General features: G+C 32.3%; 1 protein-coding gene across 21 annotated transcripts in view; it reads right to left on the bottom strand.

The window, feature by feature from the left end:
* Positions 1-22329, bottom strand: part of LOC145303547 (dihydropyrimidinase-like) — a 486844-nt gene that overhangs the window by 126674 nt on the left and 337841 nt on the right. Inside the window, exon 1 of one of the 21 annotated variants that reach the window (XM_080145041.1) lies at positions 4998-5203. The exons of 19 other annotated variants lie outside the window; for them this stretch is intronic. In XM_080145041.1, the coding sequence (XP_080001167.1) occupies positions 4998-5012 (15 nt within the window). In that variant the 5' untranslated portion in view covers positions 5013-5203. Of the gene's footprint in view, positions 1-4997; positions 5204-22329 lie in introns of those variants that run through there. One more of the 21 variants, XM_080145033.1, reaches the window with a different exon arrangement.

The raw sequence follows: 22329 nt of genomic DNA, 5'->3' as shown, positions 1-22329 counted from the left end.
TTAAAAAGAAAACTAACTATCCATAACTTTAAGATAAAAATAAATAAATAAAACCTAATCTTTAAGTTAGGAGAAAATTACAATACAATTATTTTTCTAAAGAATTGTTTTTTTTCTTACTTTCCAGCTAAATAACCCTCTAAACTTTATTTAACCCTTTGGAAACTCGACTCAATCAAACAATTAGCCAAATTATTTGATAATGTATTCATTAGAAAACCGAAATATCGGCTGTGTCGTCTTTTTAGCTATGGTGCTCAGTAGATATATCGGCCGTGCAGGGTTGGAATGATTAATAAATCTTGATAGAATTCAATATGTAGACCAAGAATTTAGAAATCTGAGCTCAAGTTTGAATTTTTATAATTTCATTAGTTGGTATACTAAGACTGAACTTGGACTCTGCAGTTCCTTGCATCATGTGCTACTAAGAAAAAAAAAAAAAAATGCTTTTTTGATAAGAAGCATTACGCTTTGAAATGCCATGATTTTTTCTTTTCCTTACTGATCCGATGATTTAATAGTTTTATTGAAGGTTAAATTCTCATTTTTTTTTTATTTCTTATATTTATTCCTCCACTTATCAGTGTAGAGCTTTTAGTAACTTGATTGTTTTTTGTATAAAGATTATATATTTTATCACTCTGTTTGTTTGTTTATAAACAAGCGGTTTGAGCACTATAAAAGTGGTGGACGGATGTTTGTTTAAAATAGACATTCGGAGAGTTTATTTGCGGGCATCGCTTCCGTGGTGGAATGGTAGAACTACTGACTGTCAACAACGGTTCTAGGTTCAATCCTTGGTTTGGGTAAGGTGCTAGTCTAGCAGCACTGATGTTGTGATACAACGAAACAGGACTGTATGTCGATGACTACAAATATATATATATATATATATATATATATATATATATATATATATATATATATATATAGAGAGAGAGAGAGAGAGAGATAAATACTTTCTCAGATTCCTAACATCTACCTGAATCTGAAAACGTTCCAAAATTATGTACAATGTAAAGAGATTTATCTAACATTCAAAAATGCCTTTTGGATAAATTCACTTACTGACCATAATTGTTACACCATCTGCCTTTAAGAGTAACAGACAAAAATTATTACAATCATTATCTTTTTTTTGGGGGGGGGGGGATCTTGGCAGTAGGTAAATGTATTCCCCAGAAGAGAAACAATTAAAAAAGATTCCATGAAGTCTGTTATCCTAAAGCAGATTTAGCTAATGGTCACTGATTAGGGAATCAGCAGCAGAGTTGGAATCCAGTCAGTGATTTTACATTCAATCACGCACATTTAAAAAAAAAAAAAAAAAAAAAAAAAAAAAAAAAACTTCCCGCTGGCGGATTCATCTTCAACAATAAGTATATTTGGCCTTACAATCGAAACGCACAAAAACTGATATATCACAATACAAAGAACCTAAATAAGAAATAGTTATTGTTAGCTGTAATTCCTGCTTTAGGCATTATAAAAGTTTAAATCAGAACAGAGTATATTTAAAGGATTAACAAATTATATAGTTCTGGAGCTTTTAACATAAAAAAAATAGCAAAATAAGTTTTACGTACAATATATATATATATATATATATATATATATATATATATATATATATATATATATATATATACTACCCAGTGTTGCTCAGAATCCTAATTTCCATAAAGTACATAAAAAAACCTTAATATCTGCTTAATACCCGGTGCTGCCCGGAATCCTAATTTCCATAGAGTACATAAAAAAAACCCTTAATATCTGCTTAATAACTTCTATAAAGTACATAAAAAAAACTTAATATCTGCTTACTATTGTATTTTGAGATGATTGTTTATTGTAGGACAAAATCAATAAAAATACTTATGCCTGAGTGAGGTTCGAACCCATGATCTGTTATTAAGTACAGCATGCTAACCATTTGAGTCACGGAATCAGTTCTGCATTTTAGTTGAATGTTGCTTAAAACATTCAGAACTTCGTTCTTTCTTTGTCCCTTCCCTTCTGTCATCCAAATGCAACAGCAAAAATGAGAGAAGGAAAGCAAAAATGACAAAGACTTCCTTTCCTTGCTTTTATAAAATTAGAACTTTGTGATTTGAATAGTAGCATGAGAACTGAGAGTGAGAGTGAAAACTCCTCCACCTTCATCTACCGATAACTAATCTAACATTGAAAATTCTGCAATTTTCAAAATCAGACATAGATAGTAATTTGTCCAACACATCAATATTCGATTTAAATCAGTTCAATTTTTTTTTCTCTCACAACTAGATCATTAGCATGAATGTATTTTATTTTGCGATAGTTTCCCTTAGATAATAACTTTAGCCATAAAAATGTTTTTCCTTGCCGAGTCTTCAAAACAAAAGGGGGGGGTATTATTTAATTCATATGTTGCACAATCAATTCATTATAGCAAAAAAAGTAATTCTGTATGATTGAATACAGAGTTATAACCATTTGAAAATAATACCAACCCGGATAAAGTATTTTCTGGAAGGAATTAATCAAATTACATTTTATTTCAAAATACTGCAACAATCCAGAAGAAAATCAATGTGGCACATACACACAAAAATGAATAAAAACAAAAAGACGACACTTTTCGAATGTGTTTGATCGAGAAAGTCTTTAAAGTCAATGTTCGGAATGCCAGTTCAGATAATGGGATCTTAGAGGGGAAGGGGCACATGAGAATAAAAGCGTTGTTAAAAAAAAAAAAAAAAAAAAAAAAAAAAAGTGCACATACTTTCCTAATGGGCTGATGATATGGTTTCAAATCCAGAAAAACACAATGAGAAAGATATCACAAACAACCGAAAAACAGCCAACAACAATGAAGACACGGAAAGCATTTCATAAACAACCGAAAGTACCTTTCATTGAAAATCTAAACAAGACAAACTTTTGTTGCTCCCACCCTCCAAAAAAAAGTTTCTGCTAATCCAGTAGAAAGTTTGGCACTTTGCAACCAACTTTATAAAATTTGTAGTTAGAATAAGCTAGTATTGCAATCCAATTTAGATACCTAATACAAATTCTACAGAAAAGAGAAAATAAGTAAAAATAGAAGAATGGTTATTCAGAAACTTTAAATTAAAAAAAAAGAAATCAGTTTGTTTTTCTTTGGACAGAAAAACCAATAACATGCAGCAAATGTGAGTTTGTCAATATTCCAATGAAAATAGTGTCCACTGCATTTTAAATATAGAAATGAACCAACTGAGATAAACTAATACTCAGAAGGTAATATTGTGCTACATAGTTCAATACAAAAAAAAAAAATTGTAAGAGACAATCTTTAATTTATTCCTTCAGTTCAACACCTCTTGGCAGACAATGTTCGTTGTTTTCATTAGTTTTTTTAATGTTCCCGTTTTTTACGTAATGTTTTACTGACTTCTCCTTTTGGTGAAGAACCGTTGTATATCAAAATTATGAGTTCCTTTCTTACAACAATGATCATGTATTATTTTAATGACATTTGAAAATATATATATATATATATATATATATATATATACACACACACACTTCCGAATCGATTTATCCAACAGTCAGCTGTTTCGGAAACCTGTGATAAGATTTACAAAATATTACTGGTCGTAATATTCTACGTATTATCCCATCTAAATAGGAATTGCTCAATATACAGGATTTGCTATTATATATATATATATATATATATATATATATATATATATATATATATATATATATATGAGAGAGAGAGAGAGAGAGAGAAAGAGAGATCTATTTCAAAAACAAAAACCTATCAGTCACCTTTTACTTTTTTTATAATAAAATTTTATTATCACTCCACCAACTTAGTTTTTAATCTAAAACTAACAAAACTGCTTAAAATTCAAACGACCCCCCCCTCCCCCACTTCAATTTTTCTTATTTTGTTTAAACTACCGGAGGCCAGATATTCACCAGTATTTCATATTCAAAGAAATCTTTTGTAAGATTCTAAACATCCCTATATGGTGCAATTATTTGAATCTCTGTTGCACTTGGTTCAATGAGTATATTTGCCAGGTAGTTTCTGAAATTTCTTCCATATGCTAAAATGAAATTAAACCGATGGAGATCTCAATGCGAGTAATAAAAGTAATAAAAATAAATAAATAAAAATGTGACACTAGCCTTGATTATACCAAATAAAACGGTTGTGAAAAAGTCAATGAAGATAGGAGGAAGAGCAGCAACTAGACCTCCACTGGAAGGATGTGAAGTGCAAGAAACTTGGACACGTACTGTCACGCAAATTCCAAAGAAAGTCAACAGTCGTTATTAGCAGGATATTATTGGCAAAGTGATTTACAACAATTATTGAATCGACACAGTGATGGAATTCCCTGGAGACTGGTCACTGATTCCAAAGGACACAACTTGAGCAATCAGTGATAACTCGTGGGGGGGGGGGGAGGAGGGGAGAAATGACCTATGATTCAATAAAGTAATAAATAACAAATAGTATAATTTTTTATTTTTATAATGAACGTCTTCAGATTTTCCTTAAATTTGTGCAAGTGTGGGAACTAATGTTTACACAAACATCTAAAATAGATTCTGTTGTATTTATAACCGCTACAACACATTGAAAGCATTTGTTTTCTAAAATTGAAACGAAACTACCTGCCATCCAACCGCTTTTAATCTAGCTGTAAGTATTCTTTTCAAACAGAACTTACAATGCATAAAATATTTTTTAATCAGGCATTAATCTACTATAGACGGTTTAAAAATAGTTATGTAAATTAGGTATATAAATAGTTTGTTTCTTACACACACAGTATTTCAAAAGAGTATGTTGTATTATTCATTTAAATAGTAGCAGGTCGTTTTGATGGTAATGTAGGTGTGATAATATTAAAAAAAGAATGCATTTATTCATTTAGATGACTGATGAAGTCCTAAGGGACACACACACACACACACACACACACAAATAGAGAGGTTCACAAAAGACTCACTGTAGCTTCAGGCATTATGAACAGCCACCAAAATTAGATCCTTTAGGTATCTCTCCTTTGAGATTCTTAATCAGAACCGGAAACTTAGCAAATATGTAACTGGTGCCCAAATAAGACAACGTTTAGAGTACAAAAGTGGTTAACACTTTGCAGGATTAGTAAACCAGTTTTCTTTGCCACTTGTTGTCAGCAAGAGAAAGAAAGACAGAGGGGGGGGGGTGCAGTCTCCCTAACAAACAGCAAGCGAGCTAAGCCACTTACAACACTAGCAAAAGAAATTTGAGAATGTGGGTCTCAACCAACTGCTGGTAGAACAGAAGGCTTCAAAGTCACCACGCCATATTTCTTGCATACCAGTGCAAACAGTGAATTAGACAGAGAAACAAAACAAGATCCCCAGGGGTTGCCCCCCCCCTCCAGGTTTACCCCCCCCCCTCCACACACATACTCTCCCCGCTTCAAAATATACCACCTACACAGTCAGTGTTGTCAGTTTTAACAGACATTCATAACATTATATCATTTGCTCTCTTTTGCTAAGAAAATCGATCAGCTTACAAAGAGGCTTAGATTTCTGCTGAGGAAACCCTTGGTTTCAGCTACGCAAGCTGTCATAACTATTTAAGTTTGTTGTTCTAACAATAGCTACACACATCTTAAGTTAGAGCAATAAGAGCAACAGGTTGTGGCAGGGCGGGGATTTGGGGGAGGTAATGTAAAGAGGCCTAGATAAGTTTGAGAATCCTTGTTTAACACTCGTTTTGCACAGATGTTCTGAATAAAAATTACAATACTTTGCTTATCATGCAAGAAACAAGCAATGAATATAAAAGCAAAATGAGCGCAAGTAAATATCAAATCAAATTAGGTGTGCATGTGGCAATCCCACAAAGTAAAACATATCATGAGGTGATGTAAGTAGAATAGAAGTAATGATGAATATCTTGTATTTGTAGGTCAAAATGCTCAAGAGACAACTTAGATTTTATACAACACTAGCGAGGGGTACCCGGCGTTGCCTGGGTGTTTGGAGGTGTGTGTGGAAACTCCGGGGGTGGGGTGGGGGTTAGAAAAAAAAAAAAAAAAAAAAGTCAGTATAAGGATTGAACCCGAACCGTTGAGGAAAAGTTGTAAATTAAAGTGTGAAAAAAAAAAAAGAAAAAGAAAAAAGAAAAAAAAAAAGTGCAACGTTAACGATTGCCCCACCGCAAGATGCTAACAGAAACACGTTTGAATTTATTTAATTACTTGGATTTTGCAGGTGCCCGTTTTTATGAGTTAATGAGGTCAAGTTTGACTGCGGGATTTTTATTTTCCCAAGATGTTATAGGAAAAAGACTAACCCACATGCGGCGAGCAACAAATGTTGAATATTTATCTTCCCGAAATCGAGCAAATTAAATAGACAGGCGAGCTTCGTTGTTAACTTTGAGATATTACGATTTATATGTGATATAAAAAGTTTTAAAAAGTTGTGAACCGACCGACCGCTTCTCTGAAAAAAACCTTCTATACAGAAAAAGCGAACACACATACATACATTTTCGCTTTTATATTTATAGATTAACGACGGGAATGGCCAAAAAGTGTTCACTGCAGTAGAACATTATAATTCCAAAATTAAGCCTGGAAATGCTGATAGTCGGTTGAAAAATTTATGAATAAAAAAAAATTTATGAAAAAAAAAAAAAAAGTAAATGGTAGGGCAGCATTGTTCAGGGCTATCAATTTTTTTTTTTTTTTTTTGTAATCTGAAAGTTATGCCTGTAATCGATGATAATCGCTGGAAAATAAAGTATGAAAAACTGAAAGGGTGAAATCTAAAGGGTAGAGTCAGTATTGTTCAGGTTCACCAAACCATGTTAGGATGTACCTGAACAATAGGAACACCAAAGTTGACTGTCTTTTGTCTATTTGTGTGGATTATTATTGATTGAACCCTCGGTTACCAGGAAAGGCTGTATATTTAAAGATTTAGAAGGGGGGGGGGTCCGTTTCACATGCAACGTTATAGTAAATATGGAAAAAAAAAAAAAAAAAAAAAAAAAAAAAAAGCTCTATATTTAAAGATTTGGAAGGGGAAATTTTTTGTGTCAATATTCTTTTATAATATGATAACTTAGTGTCTAAACGAAAATCTGCAGAATTAGTTAAAAAAAAAAAAAAAAAAAAAAAAAAAAAAAAGCCGAAAATATGTAGGGGGGGGGGCGATTGTTAGAGTGCACTCCTGTTAGTATTACGGAATGTGTTGTATTAAAAAAAAAAAAAAAAAAAAAAAAAAAAAACGAATGGATGTGGTGTCTGTAGTGCAAAGTGTTTTTTAATGGGATAAAAAACATGAGCAAAAGGTTAAAAATTGAAGGAAGATGTTTTGTTGCAGTTTTCGATGACGATGATGAAGGAGAGTGTTGTAATGGATAGTGTGTTTTAAAGGTTCTAAAAGAAAGCATAATGTTAAAATTTGCGAAAGACAGTATGGAGTAAAAAAAAAATAAAATAAAAAGGGAACGGAATACCAGCCTGTATTATGAAGTGTGTTCAATGGTAAAAAAAAACTTGATCGCAAGGGCTGTGTAATTTTTTTGTTGTGGTTTTAATGACAACATCGAAGGAGATTCTGATAGTGGATAGCAGATTTTAAACTTTGTAAAAGAAAGCAAGTAAACTGGTTAGTGAACGTTCGTTTAATGATTTTCTCTTGTATTTTTCGATCTTATATGACTGAAATAACCTATGCATTAAATGAACTTGATGCTGGGCGAAATAATGTTGCTTAGTGATGCCATATTTTAATGTTAGTAACTGTTCGTTTATAAAGTGAAAAACTGGATTCCGGAATATGAGAATTATCAGAACTCGGCCAATCACAATGGATGGACTTTGCTGAGGGAGGTTTTATTACTTATGAATCAGAAATTGGAAAGATGTTAGATCTATGTATGTATGAGCCAGTTATAATCTGTCTAATCACAGAATGTGTAGAATTTCTCCAGGTGACTACTGGTAGCAGTGGTATGATTAAATATTTAGAGAAAAAAATAGGGACTCCTTCCTCTAACGATGTTTTGTGATTGTGATGGTTTTGCTTGTAGGGTGTAATGTAGTATTTTATTATCACGACTGGATGTGTCTGAAATGGTGCTCGAAAGATGGTGGCTATTAGCCTAGCTGTATTGAATTTGTATGTGGCATTTGTTATTGCAAATCTATGATACTTTTGTCCTGTGTTCTTATATAGATTAAATAATATTACTATTGTGACGATATTCCCTTTTATTTATAAAGGGACTATAGCTATCATTTTTTTCTTTTTTATTACCTTTAATAAAGCAGTGGCGAGAGAGAGGGAGAGAGAGAGAACCTTATAAAATAACAGCTAGGAGGAGGGTAAACAATAGACTAAGTTATAGGGCATAATAGATGTAATATTGGTAAGATTATCAATCGGTAAGTTAATTGCAAATTACAGCATATTAAAACGATGCATTTTTTTTTCAAACATCACTTAATTTCAAAACTGAGGAATATTTTAGCATTTATTTTGTGTGATTAAAATATATAATAAAATAGGCTTTGGAGAAACAAATGTGAATTAACTCGGTTTTACTATAATAATAGTAGTAATAATAATAGATATTAACTATTCCACTTTACTGTGAGAATTTTGATCTCATTCACATCAACTGCCAATATATTATTGCCTGGACTTTTGCACTTGGACTGGTTTTCATGTAATAACCTGTACGACAGATTTATTTCATATTTCTGCACATTTTATTGTTAGCTGCACAATATATATAAAATTATTATTATAAACGCAAAGCACAAATATTGTATAGTATCAATAATGCTTTTTTCCAAATTAGTGAAAAGAAAGGAAAAATATCTTTTATATTTACTTTCGACATAGAACTAAAAGCAAGTTCCCATGACACACCTTGGTTACAACACAAATCAAATTGTTTGAGAATCTAAGAAAAACCATTCATACATGACTCAACAGTAAACACATTAGAAACCATACTTACAAGAATGTGTCAGCATAAAAAAAAATATGGATGCTTCTAACACACAAGATAGCAATAAAAACATTAAAGGGAAAAGCAGTTGAGAACAAAATGTATATTCTCCCATACCTTCAGATAATCTCAAAACATTTTCGATGATTATAAAATGCTTATGACAGAATGAATACTGAATAATAAGGCTCCTAAAATGGATGGTAACATTCAATGCTGCTAAGACTAAGATTTTTCCCTTTAATGATTACAAAAAACCTTCTCAACCAACAATAGCTATGGCTAATGATATGTTACTCGAAATTACTTCGTTCAAACTCCTCAGCTTAACGTTCACAGGGAACATGAGTTGGAACAAATACATAGAGAGCATTGCTGGGGCTGCTGCGAGGAAGGTGGGCTCTCTCTAAGACGAGATCTTTACTGTGCTAGTAAGTTACTTACATCTGAGAGTATCCTGTACCTCTATAAGGCCACCATTCGCCGATTTATGGAGTATTGTTGTACATTTAAGCTGGTGCATCTGTTGCTAGTCTCTCACTCCTGGACAGGGTGTAAAAAAAAAAAAAAAAAAAAAAAAAAAGATTCGCCAACCTAGTAGATCCCGAACTGTCAGCTAGGCTTCAATTTGTCCCATCGATGAAATATTGCATCTCTGCCTGTTTTATAAGTATTTTAATCGTAGGTACTCTGACAAACTACAACCCCTTGAACCCCCTCAATGTAAATACCCACGACAAGCAGCAAAGTCCCACCCCTACACAGTAGAAATCCCCAGATGCCAGAAAGCCTTCTACTCTAATAGTTTCTTCCCTAGGACTGCTAGACTTTGAAATTCCCTTTCAGGTTTTTGCTTTCCTGCTGACTACTGACATGCAGAAGTTCAAGTGTAATGTAAACGGACATCTTGCTGCTAAACTTCTTACATAGTATCCCTGCAATTTATGTTCTGGGTAGTATCCCCAACTCAAGTGGCACTGTACCTTGTTTGGGGTAAAAATGAAAAAAATAAAAATAAATGAAATAAAATAATACCAGAATTGTCCACAAGGACCTATGGCATAATCGATAAAGTACTTGGTAAAATTCAGTTGCAAATTAAGCTCTTTTGAAGGTTAACAGTCTAATCTTCAGTGCAGACAATACCAAGAATACAATTGTAAATTACTGAAGACTTCTATCCGATCATGGCTGACAAAACAGGAGCATACTACGACTGTGGTTGAAATAAAATGTTCCATTCGAAATTTGTGTACATTCGAGTTTCATAAGATGCATCTCAAAAAGGTTGGAGGTTACATCAGCTGAAACGTTGTGAGAATAACACTCAAGATGAGAACAGTTATTCAAATAATCCAAATTATCAATCCTCATCTAAAAAATTCAGAAACTGAACAGTGAAGTTGGGAATTTTTATCATGGTAACATTTCCTCTCCATTATCACCTAAACAGGCTTCAACTTAACCCCCCCCCCCCAAAAAAAAAAACACAGGATAGCAACATCATTCAAGACATTGCTTGGAATGTCAGATAATAAAAGCTCTTGCAAAAAATATATCCGAGTATTTTGGTTATTAACCAAGATTCTTTTTGTTTTATAAATGTTATTTTCAACAAAAGTGACTTCTTCATAGTTGTGGATATTAGGAGTCATTATTTTTAGAAGAAATGATGAGTTATACCAATAGAAAATTGCTCATGACAATTTTATTTATTTTTTTTTTTTGAGAATTTTAACCTTAAAAATTACAAGGTACATTCCAAAAGTAATGTCTCCTATTTTTTATTCTGTCTGAACAGATCAGAAGTGATTTCAAATGGCATTATTATGACTGAACTTATGCATTCCTGACCTAAAAGTTTCATCTTTCCGTTTTAGATATTGATGGTGCGAGACACCAATCCTCATCATTAAAAACAAGCAGAGATGTGTCATTGAATTACACCATGCAGAAAAAATTGAACCAATCTGCATTCACTGATGTCTGTTGAATGTTTAGGAAGCTGATGTAGCTGATCTCAGCACAGATGGGTTTGTTGATTTTCAGAGTGACCCCCCCCCACACACACACACAAATGTGAGTGATAATGCACACTCTGGACTTTTACGACAGAGGCACCAAAGGAGGCTGGCAAAAATGCATTGAGAATGATTATGCCTTTGTAGAAAAATAAATTCTGGGGCACAAAAGGTTGCTAGTTTTTAATGGCAGCATTCCAGTCTTTATCGATTAATATTTTTTAGTTTTTGAGTTAAATCATACCAACATATTCTGTTTTACATGCTGGCATATGGATAGATTTTAGAAATTGACTTCCAAACTAACATCTCTAACCAGGTCATTATTTATCCCTCAAGTCTATTCTTATCACTTTCTTCCATGTTTTTATTGGCCTTCTCCTAGGAAATGACCCCACTATGTGTTCTATATCTACTAACCCAAGAACTTGTATCCATTCTTTCAACATGGCTATACCATTGAAGTCTTCACCATCAGAAGCAAATCTTCCTATATTATTCAGATTTAATCTCCAATATAAAAAAAAAAAAATAAAATAAAAATAACATCTGTGTGATATATATATATCACTCTGCTGCTAGTGAGTTTTTATGCCCAGTTATAAAGGTGCCAAGCTTCAGTTACGGTGATTCTGATTACAAATTTCACTAGATTCAACCACGCTGAGAAGACAAAGCGGTGAAACAAAAAACAAAACAAAACAAAACAAAACAAAAGAGGCCATCTAGAACATCTGCTATAGAACAGAGAAAATAATATAGAATAGAGAAAAAAAAGGCCAAATACCCTAGTGTTTTGATGTGATGTTTTGAATATAATAAACTAGTTATGACCAAACTTTCATTTCATACGGACAAAACAGTAAGAAACCAATTAGAGCTGGGGCCCGTTTTTTTATGGGTTACCCTGAATTGTATTTTTTTTATATATATATATATATATATATATATATATATATATATATATACACACACACACACATTTATTTCTGTGGAAATATTCTTTATTCACTTATATTTACTTTTTATTTTATATATATTTAAGAAGCTCCATGTAATTACAGACCATATAATGAATGAATGACAAAAGTCTATATTCCAAATTTCATGATGTTGACCATCTTACAATTTATTCCTTTAATTCAGTTGACACTTAAAATTCTACTAATTGATACTAGACACTGTCAAAGAATTGTAAGTGTCAACTAAATTAAAGGAATAAATTGTAAGATGGTCAACATCATGAAATTTGGTATATATATATATATATGAAACCAGTTACATTTTATTAATAAAACAAATTTAAATCCAATAATTTTCCTAAACAATTAGGTTTCATCAGAACCTATTACGATCATCTTTCGGTTTTGATGAAGCACATGAGTACCGAAACGTAATTGCATTTATGTACAGCGATTTAAATGTTATACATGTATATATACTATTAAAACTCTGCATCTCGTTTTGTCCATGTGCACCATCCAGTGATGACCTTACAAAATGAGAAACTATCCAGATGACTTGTAACCGAAAGGTTGTCAACTAAAATAGACGTCTATGCCTCCGAAAGATTAGAATACATTAATATTTTTATACATTTTAGTTTACATTTTTGTAGAAATGTTTAGCAAAAACATTTATTTTTATTTTGTATAAATAGTGCTAATATCATGCTGTAAAAATAATATTAGCCAAAATGCATTCTGGAATGTAGATAAAAAAAAAAAATTATCAAGCTTAGAGTTTTGCCAAATATTTTTTATTATCTGCTTCTTGTGAATCTGTATTTAGAAAATATCTACATTTTATTTTTAAATGAAAGGATAGGATGCGAGTGCAATTGATTTTTTTTTTTAATTTTCTTATCTACCGAGTCATCTGCAGCATATTTGGAGGTAGCAATGGAGTTATTAAGAACTGGAAGATAACTTTACTAAAAAAAGTATTTTTGGCTGTCATTTTTTATTGCTTTTGCCTGTCTAGGGAGAGATTTAGTTTTTCACTAAAATTGTTCACCTAAATTGCGGGAGAAGGGCTTCATCAAATTAAGAGTGGATCGGGAAAGGGTTATAGAAGGGGAGGCACGAACTTACAGACTGACTAAATTCTTGAAGGTTTTGCATTACACGCAATATCCAATCTATATACAGTAGAACCCCCGAGATTCGGCATCAAAAATTATTAACAAAATACACCTAATAATACACGTATATAATCAAAATCATAAATAACACAGTAAGGCAGGGCAAATAACATAGCCGGGGGTCTAAAAAAACATTGTATTCCACATCATAACTTGGAAAAAAAAAAAAAAAAAAAAGTATCTTCGAGTCACTGTATCCCGGGGTTCTACTGTCTATGAAAATGAGAACGTGTGTGTGTGAGGACAATTCTCAACCTATATACTTAAATTTTTGATGTACAGATCTACATATTGAAATTTGGTATATAGCGTATTCAAACATTTGGAAAATGTTATAGTTTTCATTTAGAAAAAAAAGGGCTGCTAAGGGATCAAAATTGATAAATTGGCACATGAGGGGGGGAGGGCATCGGATTTTTTTATCTGTCAACTGTTTCACGAATGTGCATTATTCACATGACAGATTACTCATGCTAAACATAAGTAGGTTTGAAAACACTTTTTAAAGACAGTGTCAAAATGGCCTGATGGTTATTGTACTTGATTCACTGTCTTTAGGTTTTGCTCTCGATCTCAGCTTGATTTTTTTTTTTAATGTAGAGAAAACATGAACTGTTTAGAAAAAAATACTAACATGCACATGTCTCAGTTTCTGTATGAATTAAAATATTAAATTTATGCACATTTTACGATCGGGCAATACCAGACGACCTGCTAGTAAATTTATAAAATACACCAAAAACTTAGTTCTGCACTTGATAGAATCATAAAAGAAAAACAGAAAAGGCTCAACTAATGGATGCTGCTACTAGAAAGACCTACATCATGGTAAGGATGGTGGTGTGCAGCTGCCGCAGAAATGTTTAGAAAATCAATATTGGACACAAAGTTGTTGAAATTACCTTCTATTATCTATTAAGCTAATATCTTTAGTAAAACACCTTTTCATATCTTTTACATGACAGCTAAGTAGGAACCACCCAGTTACATCAACTTGATTGATTCTTTATCAACTATTATTAAAATAAGTAATCTTGTCAAGCCCCACACGTTTCTATGCATTTACATAGAAGCATTAAAATACAAAAGCCGGAAAGTAATCTACTTTGCTTCCCGCATCTCTTCCCCATCAAATGTGGGTTTCATGTTGGCCATGGTGGCACAAACTGACTTCATAAAATTATCATTTATGTTGGTTTCGAGGTGTCCTTACTTGAAAGTCATTTGACTTTTCCTTGCTTGTTCTCAATTAAAATGCGTGTACACAAGTTTATCTGAGTTTCAATCAACATGTCCTTATTACCGAAGGCGGCATCCTCAGTTTCAATAGCAGAGAATCAAACCACCATCATCAAGGTGCATACTACGGATTCACTGAAACCATAAGCAAGTCATTCCTCTGCACCCCCCAAAAGAACGCGCTAGTAGGAGCGCAACATTCACTTTTTAATAAACTTGGAGTAAAAAATAACTCCAAATGAAACTATATATACTTAATGTTGTTGGCTCCACTAATAATTGAATTTGACAAAAACAAGGTATTCTGAAGAAATACATTTTGCTTAAAGCGATTAGCGTGTTATCTACTCCCCAGCACTCAAATTCAATAATCACGCAATTCAGTTTAACATCAGTTTTACATGCGTTGGACGACTTTTATAAATTCACTTCCAAACTCTCCAGCCAAATTTTTATCCATTTTTCTCTCAAGTCTTATCACTTCGTCCAATGTTTTGTTTAGTCTTCTATAAACTGAACATGATACCTCAACTGCTCTACATCTAATAGCCTAATAACTCATCCTTTCTTTCAATTTTTGCATACTTTAAACTATTGCAATGAATAATCAATTACCGGTGTGTGTGTGTGTGTGTGTGTAAATCACATTGTCGGAAGAAAAATGTCTGCAAGAAGTGCTCACACAATAGAGATTATTTGTTTCATATACATTATTTAACTCAAATTTTGTCAGTTTTTTTTTTTTTTTTTAAAAGTTATCCTGAATTGATTTTTTATTTATTTGCGGACAGTTATCCTCATTTTCAGTTATTTTCACCAGGTTTCAGTCAACTTATCCTCTGGCCTTCTTCAGGTGATTAACTGCGACAGGATAGAAATGCTGAGTCATAACTGTATCCTCAATAATTACTGCCTTCCATAGTTGTTTCTTAACGTTTTGGCCAACTAATCCTCTAGTCTGCTTTGGAACCGCTATCTTCAAACAATGCTCACCTGGAACCAAAGAGATTCAATGCCTCTATCCCCTGTGCCATGGGCTCTGAAGTAATCGTTTCTTGATTAGATCATTTTTGATAAAGAGCTGAAAATGAATAGAAAATCGAGCATAGAGAGCATTCCATACAACTAGTTTTAACTGCACCCGACAAAGCATAGAAAATTTTTTCTACAGACACAAATTATTTGGATCAATAGACAAAACACACAAATAACCAACTTCAACGAATAAAAAAACATTAGAAAAGGATAAATTTTACTAATTCATTCAAGCATAGAAATGAGGTTCCATTAGAAATAGATTTCAAGTGACAGTTTGTAAAGAAAAAAGTTTTTTCTTTTTTAAACATCAGATCAACATTGGAAGGAAAGCAAATAAGTTTTCAGTAATGCCAAATTTCATCTTGTAAAAGATTCATTAAATTCAAATTTATTTCAATTTTTTAATCTCATATTTTAACTTTCTAATAGTTTTTTTTTTTTTTTTTTTTTATGAAGATGGGGCCATTTTACTGTATACTAGACATTCACCCACTATTTCAGTTACTCAAAGAGATCTTTTTAAAATTCTAGCTGCTCCTTTAAGTGCAATTGTTTGTATTTCTCTTGCGTTTGGTTCACCAGGTATATTCAACAGATAGTTTTTGAAATTCATTTTTGTGAGTCTGATTGCTCCTATAATTACCGGAATGATGGAGATTTTGTGATGTGTATACTCGCCTCCGAAAATCTTAACCATTTAACCATTGGGCCATTTTACTAATGCCACTAGAAATGCTCTTCTCCTAGCTAAGTGTAAAGTAATAGAACAGACTAGATTCTACAACTTCTGGATGGGCAACTAGTGTAGGAGAAGGAAAACTCCAAGCAAAAACTTGAGACTTTTTTGTACCACTCTTGTGGTCAGCATGTTTGAAGCCATGCAAAATGTTCGACCCCTTCAGTAGCAGAGACGAGCTGACCAAACCAGTACATTGCTCACTGGATCAGCCATACTCAAAGAGATCCAGTAATAAAAGTTAATCGGCCATGAGAAAAAAAAAACTGACCGAGTAAAAAAATCTTATGAATCAACTTAAAAATTTGCCTGCATCACAAAACTGATATCTTTATAGTATTTATTTCAAAGAAGAGTCACCTTTAGGAAGCCATTACAATTTGATACACATAATGATGGAACGACAGATGTTCAAAATCTTTGATCATCCCAATGAATGTTTTATACCAACATTAAACTCTGGCTGGGAATGAGGATTTGTTTTTATACGTTATTTCATTTTTTATGTTTTCTGGATATATTTTTTGCTGCAATTTTAACGGTCATAAAAACTGACAATTTGGATGAAATAAGCACCTTTTTAATCTGAAAAATCAATTAGGTTTTCTGCAAGGTGTAATCGATATAAAATGAATGTGAAGTAATTAGAGATATCTAGCATATAAAGTTATTTTGTCAGATTTTGAAGTCAGACCCAAATAGCATTTTAGCTGACAAAGCATATTTTGCTTTTGACAAACCAAGTTTCATTTATTATTTTTTGAGCATGTTATCTATCAACAATAACAATTTATTAAAAAAAAAAAAAAAAAAAAAAAATCCTTAGGTTGGCATAGACGACTACTAACATGAAACAATATTCAATAAATTGAATATAAGAGTTTTCTACCATAAGTTAAAAATGTGCAAATATATATACATATATATTATAATTAAATAATTGTTCTTTTATACCTACGGAGACTAGTTTTTCATATTTATGCAATCATAATTGTAGAATAACAATTCATACTGGTTGGAAGATTCGAACCCAGCCACAAATTATATATATATATATATATATGACTTCCCAGGCAACGCCAGGTAGTAATAGCTAGTATAAAAAAGTCCGTAATAAACTTGAAAATGTTAGGCATTTTCTGGATAGATTCACTATTCTATCAAATTAACAACTGACTGCAAACTTTTAATGGTGATTAAAAAACAATGTAGTTTAAAAATAAACTAGAAACATAAGGTTGTATATAAAGCTAATCCTAAAGAAATTGAGCTACACAAATAACTTATTGAAGATTTATACATAATAGTAAATACAAAAACTAATAAAAATGTGATCATTTCAAGTTTGAAAGCAATGAATTGACCCCTCCACAAGAGACAATTCTCAAGATTACAAGGAATTTAATGTTACTTGAGCTGGAAACAGTGAAATCTTTTAAAAACTTTATCTCCCCAAATCATCTTTGGTCCTATAATTTCCTATAAAATTTTTTTTTTTTTTTTTAAATAAATAAAAATTATCTTTTCTGATTAATAGTTCTTTTAACTTCCTGAAAAAGAATTTCTGCTATAGCAAAGTAATTCTTAACTTCTGCTACTGAATCACAACCCCACACTCCCTCCCATTCCAAAAATAGCAATCTGAATTTAATGCATAAACCTTGTTAATCATACCACTACATCACATGTGTCTAGATCACAATTTGTAATATTATGATACTATGGAGACCCGCCCCTCTCCAAAAAAGTGTTAGAAAGTGAAAAAAGAAAAAAAGCTATAACAAAAAGAGGAAATAAGTTTATCAGCAGAACAATGGTATAGAAAGTGAAGTTAGTAAAAAAAAAAACAATGGGAAGGAAGTTGTTCACCAAAGCACATAAAGGCAATTTAAAATAGAATTGTTAATCAAGCTGTAGCAATGACTTGAACAAAAATCTAAAATAGTTATAGCAGTGACTCAACAAAAAACTAGACATAAAGGTCAGTATATTTAGAGGTTATGGACAATTTAGGAGTGGAAGCAAGTTTTACAGACAGTCTGGAGTTGACATGAGTGGCCAATGGTTTACAGTTTGGGACAGTGGATGACAGTTGGTGGCTCAGAGGTCCCCCAAGAGAGATCAGAGAGATTGGAATCAAAGCCGGGAGAGATTAGATCTGGCTGAGAAAAAAAAATCATTGGTGACGAATGTGACCAGACATCTAAGAAAACACATTGATTTTTTTTTTTTTTTAAACGCTACATGACAGTATCACACATACACCACCAGAGCTCAACTGAGTTATATTAAGAACTTTTGTTATTTCAGTATTTCAATAATAAAGGTGATCAGAGTGTTAGAAAGGGATTCATAAAAAAAATAGAAAAATTATAAAAGAGGAAATAAGTTTATCAGCAGAACAATGGTAAAGAAAGTGAAGTTAGTTGAAAAAACAATAGAGAAAAAGTTGTTCACCAAGGCACACAAAAGCAATCTAAAATCGGATTGTTAATCAAGCTGTAGCAGTAACTGGAATAAAGGAGCGGACATAGATCAGTATATTTGGAGTTTACAGAGTTTTAATAGCGGAAGTTTCGCAACATTTTATGAGACAGTCTTGAGTTTGCGACCGTTTACAAAGCCTTGAATTTCGGACAATAGATGACTATTGGTGACTCGGAGGTCCCTCAAGAGAGAACAGAGACTGGAGTCAAAGCCAGGCAGGAGTAGATCGGGCCTAGAAGACAATTGCTGGTGACCAACGTGACTAGACAGCTTGCTGTGGATGTCTGGGGGATGATGGTATCACACACACACACACAAACACACACACACACACACACACACACACAGCTTAATTGGATTACATCAAGTACTAGTCTTATAGTGTTTCATTGTAGTGCAACCACAAAGGTGATCAGGTCACAATATTATAAAACTAAGAAAAAGCAACTGTTTTATTCCAGCAAATCATCCGGACAACAGCTCATTATACAAACAGCTGGAGTTTGGCTGGTTTGACACCAAGTAGCAATAGTTTGCTTTCTTCTCATTTTCTTTAGTGTTATTGTTCCAGATAGTAAATTATATCAACACAAAATGGCTGGTGTTGAACAATGCATTCAGGGTTTTTCTTTTTCAGTATATATTTAACCCACTACACAAGGAAATGGAGCAGCTCCCCAAAAAACAACCACTCTCTTGTAGGCCAAAGAGAGAGAGAGGGCGGGAGAGGTGGGGAGCTCATCAGTTTATCCATTACTTTTTTTGTAGAGCAATATTCAGCCATGCATTTCTAATATCTTTACTTTTAATGAAATTTTCCACTATTCTATGTACGAAATATCGTTCTCACACACATACACACACCTATTGTTATAATTTAATCAACACTACTGAAATTTAACAATTCATTGAGCAAACACATACATGCATATTTCTGCTGAATTGAACCATTTTCAAATCATGCTTGAAAATAAAGAGTATGAATCTGTTAAAATTGCATACACCTATTTTTCAAAATTTAAATTTGACAATGGATCTGTTATTGTGATTTTGTTTTTGGTGAAAACAACTATTGTAGACATTGTTGTGGTTGGTTTTCTGGTTGCGTAGAAGATTCAGTGTTTAACTGTTGTATTATATGATTTAAAATAAACATTCCTTTGAAACAGCTGTAAATAACCTTAATAGCTTTGTGTATAATTAATGTTTGGAACACTATTTGAAAATAATTTAAATCTTCAATAATGCACATTCTCAGCTCTATCTTATTAAATACTGAGCTACCGGTGTTTGCAAGTTGATGAGTGATCTTTGTGGTTAATTTAAGCACATCTAATTTATCTAATTTGAAATGTGTAAGTCATATATATGTGTTAGTGGGAGAGAATCCCAACAAAGTGCTCAATTATCAAGAAAAATTAAAACCATACTAAGGAGAGTCCAGCATAGATCAACTATAGGTCCCTTTTGTTTGGATTGGAAACTGATGGTATCAATGTTAATGTGTGTGCGTGATGCCTCAGTTTAGTCTCGGAAGACAATAGATATTCCTTGTAAGGGTAGCTGCGCATGGAATTATGAGGTAAGTGTTGCTCAATCTCCAACTGCACCTCCATAGTCAAAAACTGAGTCAGCACTGCTTGAGTCCAGTGGCAAGGAGAAGTGTTAGATGACTAGAAATAATACCGAGATAAACGACCACATACAGCACCTGGAATTCCCATATTAGTACTGACCATGCTCAACATTGCTTAACTTCGGTGATCCAGTGAGACCGGTATGTCAACGTGATATACCGTGTGTATATATATATATATATATATATATTACATAAACAAAATGTAATTTAAGTAACCCCACACTATGTATTCAAGATTACCATAAATAAGAGTTTGGAGACGGAATGCGTTGTTGTGATAAGTGATTTTCTCTATTAATTCGCACTTTTTATTTTAAGATTCAAATATTAATAACTACATTTTATTTCAGTATTTAATTTATGTATTTCTGTTGTATTAAATGCTAGCTTTAATTTTTTTTTTTTTTTTTTTTTTTTTTTCTCGTCCATAAATGTTTATCTACCAAGTTGATCTTAAATATTGTATAATCAATCCATTATATTATCATTTTCAGTCCCCCACCCCTAATTTCTGGCTCCCATCTCATCTCGCATTACTTATAACGTCACCAACTAACTTCGGAAGAAACCCCCCCCCCCCCCATCCGATTTTGTTTTATATCATAAGTTGCTTAAAACGTGATTAGTTAAAGTTCAGAATAAAATCACGCTTTCTCTTAACGGTTAATTTAAAAAAAAAATCTTCTGAACGCTATTAAAAGTTAAATTCTTCACTAGTTTGGAGACGGAATGCGTTGTTGTGATAAGTGATTTTCTCTATTAATTCGCACTTTTTATTTTAAGATTCAAATATTAATAACTACATTTTATTTCAGTATTTAATTTATGTATTTCTGTTGTATTAAATGCTAGCTTTAATTTTTTTTTTTTTTTTTTTTTTTTTTTTTTTTTTTTTTCTCGTCCATAAATGTTTATCTACCAAGTTGATCTTAAATATTGTATAATCAATCCATTATATTATCATTTTCAGTCCCCCACCCCTAATTTCTGGCTCCCATCTCATCTCGCATTACTTATAACGTCACCAACTAACTTCGGAAGAAACCCCCCCCCATCCGATTTTGTTTTATATCATAAGTTGCTTAAAACGTGATTAGTTAAAGTTCAGAATAAAATCACGCTTTCTCTTAACGGTTAATTTAAAAAAAAAATCTTCTGAACGCTATTAAAAGTTAAATTCTTCACTAGTTTGGAGACGGAATGCGTTGTTGTGATAAGTGATTTTCTCTATTAATTCGCACTTTTTATTTTAAGATTCAAATATTAATAACTACATTTTATTTCAGTATTTAATTTATGTATTTCTGTTGTATTAAATGCTAGCTTTAATTTTTTTTTTTTTTTTTTTTTTTTTTTTTTTTTTTTTTTCTCGTCCATAAATGTTTATCTACCAAGTTGATCTTAAATATTGTATAATCAATCCATTATATTATCATTTTCAGTCCCCCACCCCTAATTTCTGGCTCCCATCTCATCTCGCATTACTTATAACGTCACCAACTAACTTCGGAAGAAACCCCCCCCCCATCCGATTTTGTTTTATATCATAAGTTGCTTAAAACGTGATTAGTTAAAGTTCAGAATAAAATCACGCTTTCTCTTAACGGTTAATTTAAAAAAAAAATCTTCTGAACGCTATTAAAAGTTAAATTCTTCACTAGTTTGGAGACGGAATGCGTTGTTGTGATAAGTGATTTTCTCTATTAATTCGCACTTTTTATTTTAAGATTCAAATATTAATAACTACATTTTATTTCAGTATTTAATTTATGTATTTCTGTTGTATTAAATGCTAGCTTTAATTTTTTTTTTTTTTTTTTTTTTTTCTCGTCCATAAATGTTTATCTACCAAGTTGATCTTAAATATTGTATAATCAATCCATTATATTATCATTTTCAGTCCCCCACCCCTAATTTCTGGCTCCCATCTCATCTCGCATTACTTATAACGTCACCAACTAACTTCGGAAGAAACCCCCCCCCCCATTCGATTTTGTTTTATATCATAAG

Source organism: Euprymna scolopes, chromosome 19 (assembly GCF_053919585.1).
Source record: "Euprymna scolopes isolate OS-2025 chromosome 19, ASM5391958v1, whole genome shotgun sequence".
Taxonomy (NCBI): Eukaryota; Metazoa; Mollusca; class Cephalopoda; order Sepiida; family Sepiolidae; genus Euprymna; species Euprymna scolopes.
This window is presented reverse-complemented; position numbering and strand designations above follow the sequence as displayed.